The sequence below is a fragment of the Gobio gobio genome (assembly GCF_949357685.1).
Source record: "Gobio gobio genome assembly, chromosome: 11".
Taxonomy (NCBI): domain Eukaryota; kingdom Metazoa; phylum Chordata; class Actinopteri; order Cypriniformes; family Gobionidae; genus Gobio; species Gobio gobio.
In genome coordinates, this window is record NC_137104.1 from 46,215,850 (window position 1) to 46,229,620 (window position 13,771).

Genomic DNA, 13,771 nt, shown 5'->3' on the forward strand with positions numbered 1-13,771 from the left:
AGGCGCTTCTTACATCCGGCCTTGGTGGGTCCACGATGATGCGCCCCCTCAGGCCCGTGGTAGTGGTACACCTAAGCATACATGTGAATTAAGCTTGTGGGTGGATATCATGGCGCGCCGCAGGCGAGCGGGTAAGTCCCCTATAAGAGGGAAAAATATTATATATTTTCTGACTTATGCTCCCTGTAGAGGGCTTCGGGGGTCGCTGTGGATCGTTGGATATTTCCTAGGGCCTGTAGTTCCCCTGTTAGGTTGGCTAGAACGATAGAGTGTAATTTACCAGTTGCTTAAGCTCGGTATAAGTGAGCTAGTATTGCTAGTGGAAGCCAGCAAACACTATATATGGTACACGCTGTGAGAGCTGTACAGCCCTTTTTATTCCCAGACCTAAAAAGCTAAAATGCGCTAGAATTAGCGCTGGGAATGCCACTCATTTCCTGCGGGTGTGTAGCGGTTATATATGAAAAAAAAAAAAAAAAAAAGGGGGTTTTTTGTGTTAAGAGAAGGCTAGGCATTTTTTCCTCCTAGTATTAAGCTGCTAACTGGTAGCCGCCTCAGGGTAAGGCGGTCTGTATCTTCTCTCAGTGTAAATTTCTGGAGAATACAGGATCAGACCATGCTAGAACTACAGTTAGATCTAGAGCCAGATCTATTTAACGACTGGCACTTCTACCCGAGTGCCCCTTTTGCATGGTGCAATAGTAGCGGCCCTTTTATGGACCTCGGGTACAGATCTAGATTGGCCTAGGCTTTCTAGGGATTACGGAGATGCACGCCAAGAAGCGTCTGCACTCCGGGTAGCTGTTCCTTTTTTGAATCTAGCTTTATTATTGTCCCTAATGTAGCCTCCTCTTGTGTAGAGTAGTCCGGCCAAGGCCTGCCCCCTTACCTGCGTTCTGGGGCTTTTTCTAGTAATGCAGGTTGGTGCTGTGCAGAATTGATAGTGACTTAGCTAGTAGTCGTGGGGCTGGGTTGAGGCGTTTTTGGCTTTCCAGAGCTAGTTTCTAGAGGCCGCCAGTTTTTTGGCAGGCGCTGGCCCTTCCTGTATATGCCCTGGCCAGTTGATAGTACTCCCCTGACAAGGCAGGGTAGATTTGAGTACCTCCACTCCTAGCTCTGTATCATTCTGCCTCACCCACGGCTCGGGTCGAGCAGCACTTTGCAACCCTTTGTTTATGTTGGTTTGGTCGTGAGCTCCCTTGTAGCCAGAACATTGCCATGGCTGACGCCCTTGCACGGTATGGTAGGCCGCTATTAAAGCTAGGACCTCCATGAGGTGGGTGGCGTATGTGGTACTCCCCCCGCTTAGGGGGTACAGGGCGTTTGGTTTGCCGAGTACCCTGCTATGGACAATGTGACTAGGTTCCAGTGCTTGTAGAGGCGCTGCCGATAAGACTGCACCATTATACAGTTGGCTCCAGAAGGAATTGGAGGCCTCCAGGATGGGTCACCCAGCTAGGCTGGGATGGATTGTAGGACCAGCTGGCTGTGAGTAACCAGCTGGGGCAGTCTTGGCAGTAGACTCCAGTTCAGGTAGAAGGCCTCAGAGACAGGCCTCCTTGCGAGTGAGTCCCGACGGTTGGGGAGGTTGGCAATTTATTAGCTGCAACCTGGAAAATAGGTAGTCAGCCTTGGTAGGCCTCTGCAAAGTTCGGCCCCATGTGTATTGCGGTATATATTGCTCCCCAACGATGTCAGCTTCAAGTAGCAGAGTTTCCCAACTAATAACCCTAGTTAGCAGTTGGATGTTAATTTTTGTCAGCCAGCAGAGAAGCTACTGTCAGCCCAAGGTTATAACAGCCAGTTTTTCACTCCTGCCACCAGGAAGCCGTCCCTGCAGGCCTGCTGTGAGGTGGTAGGCCCCATTGGGCCTCCCTGAAGGCAGGCTCCCATTCGCCAGTCGCTGTGTCAGCTTGCATGGGATGCTAAGCTGTTGATGGGTGGTAGGCCGCACCAGGCCTCCCTGAGGGCATGTTTCTGGGCTCCTGGACCATCAAAATGAGAAACAGTTAGCACGAGTCGCCTGCAGGTAGCAGACTGGACCTCCCTGCAGGCCCGCTGTCAGGTAGCAGGCCTCACTAGGCCTCCCTTGAGGGCGAATTCCTGAGTTAGGATACTCGGGTAACTAGCAATGCTTGCTGTCAGGTAGTAGGCCTCTACAGGCCTCCCTAAAAAGCCTGTTATCGGGTGGTAGGCCTCAACAGGCCTCCCCCAAGGGTGAGTTCCCGAGTCAGAGGTGCTCGGGCAGCTGGCTTAGTTTGCTACCAGACGGTAGGCCTAAGCACTAAACCTCCCCTAAGGCTCGCTAAACAGGCCCTAAGGGCTGGCTATCAGGTAGTAGGCCTCACAAGGGCCTCCCTGAGGATGAGTTCCTGAGTCAGACGCTCAGGCAGTTAGCAAAGCTTGCTATCAGGTAGTAGGCCTCACAAGGCCTCCCTGAGGGTTACTTCCCGAGTCAGGATGCTCGGTTAACTGTTGTAGCTTGACTATCAGGTAGTAGGCCTCCATTAGGCCTCCCTGAGAAAACGAGTTTCCGTTTTTCAGCTACCTTGACAGTCGGCTTCAACTGCGATCAGGTAGTAGGCCTCACCAGGCCTCCCACTAAGCGAGTACCTGAGCCTGATTTCTCAGACTTCTCTGGCATATATTCCTATTATACAATGGGCCTCACTAGGCCTCCCTAAACGGGTCTTTGGTTCTCAGTGCGAGTACTGCTAACTGGCGTAACGCTGACAGCCAGTGGTGACTTGCTATCAGTGATCTGGCCCTTAGCCGGCAGCATCTGGTAAAGTCTTACCCTGGCGCGACTGGTGTCGCTTCTGCTTCTTGGTCCCCAAGGAGGGGATTTCAGCCTGCAACCTGGCTTACCTACCGGGCAGCCCCCTTAAGCTCCCCTCCTTTCGGAGGGTCGTATGTGAGCCGAAGCTGCCTGGGCCTGATCGGGTGGTCGTAGGCCCCTAGGGTGGCCTCCCAATTAGATCTGTTTTTAGGCCAGTCTGGCCTCCTGAGTGTTTCTATCTGATAATAGCTCAGTAGATCCTAGGATCGAGCAGATTAACTACCCTCGCTGGCAAGGGTAGAAAGCGCTATGCTGAGTACTGCACTCCAGGATTCCCGTCTCTGAGATCCGGTCTGAGGAGGACACTGCCAGTCTGCAGTCCCTTGGGCTGGATGCCTCTCCAGGAGGCGAGTATCCAGAGGCTCTGTTCTCGATCAGACAAGGATGGCCCGGCCGAAGTGCCCGTTTAAAAAAGCACCAAGCTAGGCCTCCTTGGTGGCAGTAGTGGCTGGCTGGGGCGCCCTAGGGCCCCCTAGCCACATTCCCTTAAAGGAGCCCCCTTCTTTCGAATGGGTTGGATCCAGGCCTTTGAGCGGCCTGGGTAGAACTTCTCTAAGTGTTTGAAGCTTCCTACTCAGGCTTATAGCTTGGGCTATGAACGTAGGGAATGCTGTCACTGACAGCCTTATGTGACCAGAGGGGGAGTGGTTCAGGCATTTCTTTTGAATTTGCTTGTTATGACAGTTGTCACTGCCAGTGGGCATGCACTCCCCACGGCATGGCGGCGTTGGTATTTCGTTCCCCGTAGCGTCAAGCTGACGCAGCGCGAGTTCCCTTTCGAAAGGGAACGTCTCCGGTTACGTATGTAACCTAGGTTCCCTGAGAACAGGGAACGAGACGCTGCGTCGCTTTGCCATGCCTCAGGGTTTGCCTGCCAAACAGTCCCTTCAGACGAAGGGTGGTGTCATGTTGGCAAGGCGCCCTTTTATACTTCCTGGTCGCACCTTGATGACATCATAGGCTGTCGCCGGTCAATAGGATTGCCGTGATTCGATAGTAGTTCAGACACCTGTCACGCTGGAGGCGTTCCCCGTAGCGTCAAGCTGACGCAGCGTCTCGTTCCCTGTTCTCAGGGAACCTAGGTTACATACGTAACCGGAGATGATATATATATATATATATATATATATATATATATATATATATATATATATATATATATATATATATATATATATATATATATTATATGTATATATATATATATATATTATATGTATATTCTATAGTTGTGAGATTGGCTGACTAACAGTTTGAAGCTGGGTTACAAGTTCTTCAGTCACGGGGCAGTGGAGGCACAATGTCAATGCATGACTGGTCAGTGATGTTGGTAGTGTTCCAGTCAGAGTCTTCTTTTCTTTTAAAGTAGATAAACGTTTATGGCCAAGTGATACATTTAAGTGCAATACTTAAGGTAAAAAGTTAACAAATTAAATGTGTTCAATCTAGTCGTCACTACCCCTTTCTCTGTCAGAACACATCAGATTTTGGTTTGATATTTAAAGCAGTCAGCACGTAGTACAAGAGGTACAGACAGAGGAAGAGCAGGAGATTAAGTGATGGTAAAATAATTGAATATAGTTTACTGAGTAATCTTAGTTGCATGATGTTAATTGCATCTCTATGATCAGTATACCTTTGTCTGATCAGCATAAAAACTGCCAGGCAAAGTAAAATGAATTCTTCACAACATTGTCCTGTGACATTAAAAACCTTGAGATGACAATACAGCTCAGAACATGAAAGTACATGTGTATTGAATAGATTAATACATTAATACAAAGTATAAAAGAGAATAAAGAAACATGAATTTAGATGTTTGTGTGACTGCTATCCAGATGTCACGTCAAAGGTGTATAATCCTGAAAAATTCAGGGGAACAATAAGTGTGTAATAATAATTTAACACTGTATACTGTTGCACAAATGGGAAAATATCTTCATCACTAAACAATGAGTGCTCATAAAAATATTGTTTCACTATGTAAAAAACAATCTCGATGAGGACAGCGCTAAATGGGAGCTATTGGCCACTCAGATGATTGTTTGCAATCATTTGTGTGATTGTAACTGAGAGAGATTACAGGTAGGCCTACAGGTACAGAGTCTGTCTCTGTACCTGCAGCTAAAACACAACAAAACAAGCATAATTTCCTCTTCATATGGGACATCTGATTACCACAACAGTTGCTTACATCTGTTAATATTTAAAAAACTATCGCTTCAACTGATCTCTAACTTCCTAGTTTCAGTAAACACAGAAATTAACCGATCAAACTGCACATACTTCTGCTTAGCCATGATCTCTAACTGTGGTCGAAAGCTGATGATGTAACACCCAGGTGGGCACGTCCTCACGAGATAATGATTGGCCGATTGATAATCTTAAATCTGATTGGCTAAAGAGTACGACTGATCTGAGTGGGAGGAGAGCGCTGCCAGGAAAGTCTCAAAAACACACACACACACACACACACACACACACACACACACACACACACACACACACACACACACACACACACACACACACACACACACAATCCAAGGCAATTCACACGTGAATGACGATTTGCACATTCACAATACAGGATGAACGTGTACATTTTAAATATTCGAAAGCTTTTGTGCTCAGTTGTAAATCTACGAATTGTGTTTTGCATTTGTGAAATGTATTTTATGAATATATAATTTTATTTTGCACACGTGAATTGTTTTTTGTGCACGTGAATTTGGTTTTATGCATGTGAAATTGGTTACACGTGTGCATCTTGTTTTTTGCGTGAATTATTAATGAGTCTAATCTGTCTCCATAGATTAATGCAATGCACATTTTCTGTTTGACCCGTGGCCTAGCCAGTAGTTGGAGAAATGAAGATGCAGCCATAGACGTAAAGGATGCAGAAGCAAACAGAAATGGAGAAAGAAAAGGGTTAAAATTATTTGCATCACATTTAACGATTCCACATATGAACTACCTTCAAGGGCCACCGTTACAAGCTAGATTCACAACTTATATGAAGATGAGAAACTAAAGTTGAGGAGGCGTTGAGACAGACAAACACGGTAGCACTCAGTAGACTTCCTTCAGTAACCATAGCTACCTGGGTGTCACAGCGCATTATTTTGACACGCACTGGAAACTTTGGTCGCACGCTTTGACCGTTATGAAGGCAGACAAGAGGCACTATGCTGACATTTGCGCTGAGCACTTTCTGCAAGTAGCCAGACAGTGGAACATTGAACTCAGTGTCTATACCCATGTTGATTAGAGTATTAAAAACTTGAAAAGTATTCATTTAAGGTACATTTAGAACTGATAAAAAATGTGCGATTTAGTTGCGATTAATCATCATAAGTTAACTCATGACAATCATGCGATTATTCACGATTAAATATTTGAATCGATTGACAGCCCTAATTAAAATACAACTTTGAACTGTCACATCATACCCCACAAGGCATAATCCCATGTTTCTTATTAATAATAAACCCATCAATTTTTCAACATGGAATCAGAGACTTGCATGCCTGGGCCAATTATAATTAAAATTCAATTCAATTACAAATGAAGAAATCAATTAAATTCAATTAAAATATAACTTTTCAAACCAGGCCTACTTTAAATACATATAGTTAAGAGAAGTAATTAGAAAAGCAGTTGGTTCAAGGAACTATAGTTCCCCTCTTTACCAAGCCCTCTCACTTTTAAAACCAAAGAAATGGCCATCACAAATATAGACAAATCAATAGACAAATCAATAGCAATTCCTACTAGTGTTGTAGTCAAGACCACCTAATCCGAGACCAAGTTGAGACCAAAACCAATGTGTGTTGAGACCAAGACAAGACCAAGACCAGACCAGCACTCCTTAAATTCATAAAGATCCACATTACTTATTTTTAATCAATAAAATCTAAACTTGATAACTCGACAACAGGGTCTGGTCTCCATTCCTTCACCTCCTAGATGTCCAATTCCTCATTGCATTCTAATACTATACTATAACAACTATCCCATACTATAAAATAGTGACATGTCGATTTTCTTTAAAAGCAGTTTGTAACAGTATAACCGTGTACTAAATAGTTGTGTTGGTTAGTATTTTTGTGGAATCTCTATATGGTTTTAATTAACTATCGCTTGATGTGGGCGGCAGTGGCTCAGTGGTTCATGTAGGTTGTCTACAAACCGGAAGGTTGGTGTTTCAATCCCCAGTTCCACCTGACCAAGTATCGAGGTGTCCATGAGCAAGACACTTAACCCCAGCTGCTCCCGACGAGCTGGATGGCGCCTTGCATGGCTGACACCGCCGTCGGTGTATGAATGGGGAAATGTGAGGCAAGCCCTTTGGATGACCATGGGTCTGTTGAAAGTGCTATATAAATGCAGTCCATTTACCATTAATGCCTTTTAACTAATGAGCATTTTTGATGTCATTAGTTATAGTTTATATATTTTGTTAATGGTGATTTTCAAATCTCTATTTGATTATAAATTCATGCTGATTGTAGAAGTGCACTTTCCTGCATCACTGTGACATTAGATTTGTTTTTAATCCATCCACAGTCTCTACAGTCTACTAAGAGCAAAGCTAGTTATTCTAAAGTGATTCAGGAGCTGTTCTCTGTCATTCCTGGAGAGGAACACTACAGAGACGCTGGTCCATCCCGCTGCCGAACCTGTGCTGTGGTGGGGAACTCTGGGAACCTTCTCGGATCATTCTATGGTCCTCTTATAGACAGTCATGATTTTGTAATGAGGTAAACTCTTATTTTATTTAAAAGGGTTCTATTGTGCTTTTTTACATTTTCAACTTTCTTTAGTGTGTGATGTTTGAACACAAAAAAGGTGAAAAAGGCAAACTCCCTGAAAAAGGCAAACTCCCTCCATTGTAGTTTTATATTCCCGGAACATACACGTCTCACAATATTCCTCATTGAAATAATTCCTGCCAAAGGAATACAGTACGCAAAAAAAAGAAGAAAAAAAAGAGGTGGGGGACGAGTCCTGATTGAGTTGCGTTAGCAGTGTGTCGAAACTAGTGAAGTTATTAAACGTAATTTTGGGAGGAGTACGCCCATCTAATCTTCCAATTAATACCAAGGAATAAAACCAGCAGCTTACCTCTTCCCGTTGTTAGTTCTTGCAGCATCCCTCCTCCTTTTTTGTAAAATTTTGCCTGTTATAGGGGGGCAATCGGAGCTCGGGTATAATATCCTCTCCGAGCCCCTCTTTAGCAGACAGCAAGCCAAATCTGTTTACCACTTTCACTAAATGATATGGGCACACAAACTCGTGAAACAGTTATGGCAAGGGGCATGTCATTTCTCAAACACACTCAAAGTGGTTGACCAATCACAACACACTGGTTCAGCGAAACTAATCAGAGCACATTGTGCTAGCTTTGTAGAGACAGGAACTAAAGCGTCACTGACAGCCTGGGAAGAGATGCTGCAACTGTCAAATATGGAATCAAGCATGAAAACCTATTCCCCACAAGACTTTGAAAGTGGACATCCACTCTAATGATATTTTTTTTTTGTAATTATGATAGATACTTTAATATTATATTTCTGCCTCCCTCAGAATGAATAAGGCACCAGTTGAGGGTTATGAAAAAGATGTGGGATCCAGAACGACCCACCGCATCATGTACCCAGAAAGTGCCACCCATCTGGACAACACCACCCATCTGGTGCTGTTGCCCTTCAAAACACTGGATATCAAGTGGGTCACCAGTGCTCTAACTGATGGAACTATTAAACGGTGAGATAATGGTTAAATATCATGAAAACAAGGTCACATTTAATCACAAAATGTAAGGGGAGAAAAAAATCATATTAAGAATGGTCAAAAATGCCCATAAACACACTCCTAAACCTTGTGGCAAGCCTTCCTAGAAGAGTTGAAGCTGTTATAGCTGCAAAGGGTGGGCCAACTCCATATTAAACCCTACGGATTAAGAATGGGATGTCATTAAAGTTCATGTGCATGTAAAGGCAGGCATCCGTCTGTCTGTCTTTTGATTTGGAGGTGAACTATGACCAGGGCATTGGTTAGTCTTTATATCTTGAATGACATATGAAAATTTATTTTGTCATTAATTATTTCTTAGAATGTTTTGACCCTTTTTTGTCTTTCTGTATTACTCAACAGAACACGGTTTAAGGTTATAGACAAGCTACAAGCAAACAAGGACAAAGTAAGGTCACACAGTATCTTGATTTTGTGTTAACAAAAAGTAAAGAATAATGGACGACAGGCCGTTGAATTAGTGAATGAAAAATAATGCACACCCGAGGTGATAATGCACCCACGTCACTACCTCGAGTGTACATTATTTTTCAATAATTCAATGGCCGGGAGTCAAGTATTCCGCTTATACTAGGGTTACCACACCTCAAAACTTTGTTCAGATTATGTATTTCAAGACATTTGTCAGGTTTTTGTCCTTAAAAACACTCTCGTGTGTAGGACTAATTCCTTATGCACCTAATCCCAAGCCTCCGTTGCTAATTTCAAAATATAATTTTAGAGCTAGTAACAGAGGGTTGAGGCACTGATAGCAGACTAATGCAGTTATTAGAGAGAGAGAGAGAGAGAGAGAGAGAGAGATTAAGCATGTTCGATAGCACCGTCTCTACTAATAGCAAAACTGTATATTTATCTGTTCCAAGTAAAGTGCCATTATTACCTAGCTAGTGAGAAATGTCATGTAGCTTTTAAGTTGTTAAACTATTTTACTGATAAAACGTTGCACGGTTCACAACCTCCTTTCCGCAAGCCTACTCTGCTCTGATTGGTCAGTTCGCCTTATCTGTTGTGATTTGTGTACCGCGTACTGTGAGTATTTTGGAAACAAACGGCCATTACCATAACTAAACTCCAGCTATGTCCGGAGGCTTCCTAATGCTCAGCGATAGTACACACTGTAAAAACAGTAATGATGACGTCGGATCACTTCGGGGAGCCCCTATCATCTTCGAGTGTATACAAAACGAGCCAATGCACATTAGCGTGCAGGATTTGCATCTCGCGCCCGTCCCGCAGCACGGATATAAATGCGGAAGTAGATGCAGCGCACATTTTTCTTTTACTTAGGAGTCGAGACTGATGTGTCTACAGTTGTCTGAAGAGTGTCTTACAATGCGAGTCTACCTCTCTGTGTTCGGGTGTTGGAGTGACGGCACCTACAGCGGTGGTCATGGCATTTGTGCCAACAACTGCTGTTTTCACAGCACTGTGTACTGCACTCGGGAGCGTCTTCAAAGAGTTGCTGCTTTGCAGCTGGAGGTGAGGGCGCTCTATTGAGTGTTCCAGCAGGCTGCGCTATTTCTGCTGTGCACCACGGCCAGCCCTGGGTGCTTCAGCAAGTTCATAAGTTATTTCCCTAAAAGAGTGGTGTGGGTGTGAAACGTCTTTTTCAAGATGGCTTACCATCCATGTGTTTCTGGATGTGGTCGTTCCCTGTCACCAGATGAAGGTCACACATCGTTGCCTCACATGTTTGGGCATTCAGCACGCTGAGGCAGCATTTTGTTCATGTTTCCACTGCGGGTTCATGTTTCCACATAACTATCTCTGCGTTAAGATTGAGACTCACATACTACCCATCATTTTCTTAGGGCAGGAGTTCCCCTAGAACAAGTGTCCAGGCATGCTGTAGTTTTCACCAGCTGGGGTGCCATGTACAACGGGCAGGCAGTCTCGGGTCTGTGGACGAGGCCTCAACTGCATTGGCACAATCAACTGCCTCGAGTTGTTAGGAGTACGTCTTGTGCTAGGCCACCACAAAGAGCCGATACATGGCAAGCACGTACTGGTGCGAATAGACAGCACTGCGGCCGCTGTTTACATCAACTGATAAGGTGGTCTACACTCCTGTCGCATGTCCTCCTTTGGAGTCAGAAGCACCTGCGGTGGCTTCACACCACTCACATTCCGGGCTTGCTCAATCATGCAGCCGACGAGCTCTCACGACAGCAAGTGCTTCCAAGAGAGTGGAGCCTCCATCCATCCGGTCCAGCTGGAGACGCTTCGGGAACGCACAGCTAGACTTGTTTGCTGCCCCAGACACATCGCATTGCCAGTTGTTTTACTCCCTGACAGAGGGGACCCTCGGCACGGATGCACTTACACACATCTGGCCCGGGGCCTACGAAAGTATGCATTTTCTTCGATGATCCGCCTTGCACAGACATTATGCAAGGTCAGGGATGACGAGGAGCAGGTCTTGATAGTTGCGCCATATTGGCCCAACCGGACCTGTTTCCCGGAACTGATGCTCCTCGCAACAGCACCTCCTTGGCCCATTCATCTGAGGAAGGACCTGCTTTCTCAGAGACGGGACACCCTCTGGCACCTGAGTCCAGACCTCTGGAAACGCGGAGGTTCTAGGTGATCTACCACAGTCCATAGTAGACACCATCACTTCAGCTAGAGCCCCCTCTACGAGGTGCCTCTATGCTTTCAAGTGGAACCTGTTCATTGAGTGGTGTTCTTCCCGCTGGAAAGTGTTCGGTCAGCTTGGTGCTCTCACTTGCAAGGTGGCTTGGAGTGAAGGCTGTCTCCCTCCACCCTCAAACCATCATGATGCAGTTGATGGTAAGTCCTTGGGGAAGCATGATCTGATTGTCAGGTTCCTGAGAGGAGCGGGAGTTTAATCCACCTCGCTCTCTCTCTGTACCCTCTTGGGATTTATCTCTAGTGCTTACGGCACTGCAGAAGTCGTGGAAGACATTACTCCTGACTGCATTGGCCTCCATCAAGAGGTTGGGGGACCTGCACGCAACGAATCATGCCTAGAATTCGGGCCGACTAACTCTTACGTGATCCGGATATGTGCCCGAGGCAGACTCAGCCCTGGCTTTTCTCTGTCCCGTCCGCTACGGTTATAAGTAGACAAGAACGCAAAGCTTCAGGACCTCAGAACAGCTCTTCACCTGTTACAGAGGCCACCAGATGGGAAAGGCTGTCTCCAAGCAGAGGATGGCCCACTCTACATAGGATGCCATCGCCTTGGGGTACCAAACCCAAGGCGTGCCTTGCCCGCTCGGTCTGAGAGCCAACTCCACTAGGAGTGTTGCTTCTTCCTGGGCTGGGCGCATGGCGTCTCGCTGGCAGAAATATGTAGAGCTGCGGGGCTTGGCGACACCTAACATGTTCGCTATATTCTGTAGCCTCCGTGTAGAGCCGGTTTCTTCCCGTGTGCTCGCTTCAACCAGCCAGTAACAGCGTGAAAGGGGCACGCTTTCCCAGACTATTTTATCCAATAGTCACTAAAGGGGTCATGTGGAACGCAGTGATTGCTCTCTGTACAAGTCTTCCGCCCTAGTATGGGGCCTGAGAGGCTTGCACAGGGCACTGGAAGTAGCAGTAACTGTGGCATTTTCCATAGGGATCCCAATTCGTCTGTGACGTCCGACGTACGTACGTCTCGGTTACGTACTTCTCGGTTACATATGTAACCCTCGTTCCCTGAACGAGGAAATTGAGACGTATGTCCCGTCGCCACATTTGCTGTGCCATCGCTTTACAGCCGAGTCACTAGCTTGGCTCCTCAGTGGAAAACAAATGTGCACTGCATCTACTTCCACATTTATATCCGTGCTGCGGGGCGGGAGATGCAAATCCTGCATGATTTTTAACACCTGCATTCGAGTGTTTTGTATACACTCAAAGATGATAGGGGCTCCCCGAAGTTATCCCAATTCGTCGGTGACGTCCGACGTATGTTTGAATCCTAAAAGGATTATCAGGTTTTGAGTCCCAGATCTTGTCAGACTTTTAGATCCCATCGTAGATTCTGAAGTGGCTTGTAAAGGCTGCAATAAACTTACATCAAAGTTCTTTTTTGTTCTTCGCTAATTGTCCTCTCTTTCCTCCAGGTGATGGTTATACACCCTGCTTTCATGCATTATGTGCACACTAAGTGGCTGCACATTAAGTCTCAAAGATCTTACCCATCCACGGGTTTCCTTGTACTGACGTTCGCCCTGCACATCTGTGATGAGGTAAAGCTTTTAGCGATCACAGAGCATGTGTAGCTTACTGTCTATGGTTTGTGTGTTGTGCACTAATGTCAGGTACTTTTGCTGATGTGTTTTTTTGTGCTTAGGTCAGTGTGTTTGGCTTTGGCGCTAACGGTAAAGGCACTTGGCACCACTATTTTGAAAAAATGCCCAAGAGGTTCAAACACACTGGTAAACACAGTGGAGAGATTGAGCACCAGACCATCATAAAACTTCAGGAAAGGCAGCTGATCAGTCTATACTCTGGGTGGTAAGAAGGACGAGGAGTTTCAGTTAAATGATCATTTAATAAAATTCACTTGTATTTATGATATATATATATATATATATTGTGATACCACTCAAAAGTGTTGGCTCAGTGAACGAAGCGCAACGAAGGCTGTCCCAATGTGAAGGCTGCGCACTTCGGAGGCTACATTTGAAGTGCGATTGCATCATAACGGCACTACGAAGGCTGTCCCAATGTGAAAGCTGCACCTCTGAAGGCCACATTTGAAGTGCGATTGCATCACAGCGGCATGACGAAAGCTGCCGCAATTCGAAAGCGACTTCAAAATGCACCCTCCATTTCTCAGGCAAAAGAAGGGTATAGCAGATGCCTAGCTAGCCCAGATTTCATAGCATGCCTATATTTGCAATACTGAAAAATTATTTTCATCAATAGCCTACTGTCAACACCTTAAAAATGTCACAGAGAAATATAGGCTAAATAAAATACGACATCTGTCACTCAAAACTATAAGCCAAAATACAAATCAACGAAAACTGTTGGCTTATAGCTATACTGTGAAATTAAGTATTTTCCTATATGAATGAATGAATGAACGAACAAATTAATTAATGTTGCTCACTGACAACGGTCCATTACTGAAAGTCTCCTCCAAACCCCGACCACAAA

General features: G+C 45.3%; 1 protein-coding gene across 1 annotated transcript in view; it reads left to right on the top strand.

The window, feature by feature from the left end:
• Positions 1-13,127, top strand: part of LOC307133493 (CMP-N-acetylneuraminate-beta-galactosamide-alpha-2,3-sialyltransferase 2-like) — a gene marked incomplete at both ends in the record, with an annotated part of 28,339 nt that extends 15,212 nt beyond the window's left edge. Inside the window, 5 exons of the mRNA XM_079828575.1 lie at positions 7,409-7,602; positions 8,429-8,608; positions 8,999-9,044; positions 12,730-12,855; positions 12,960-13,127. Of these exons, the coding sequence (XP_079684701.1) occupies positions 7,409-7,602; positions 8,429-8,608; positions 8,999-9,044; positions 12,730-12,855; positions 12,960-13,127 (714 nt within the window). The remainder of the gene's footprint in view (positions 1-7,408; positions 7,603-8,428; positions 8,609-8,998; positions 9,045-12,729; positions 12,856-12,959) is intronic.
• Positions 13,128-13,771: the final 644 nt, after the last annotated feature.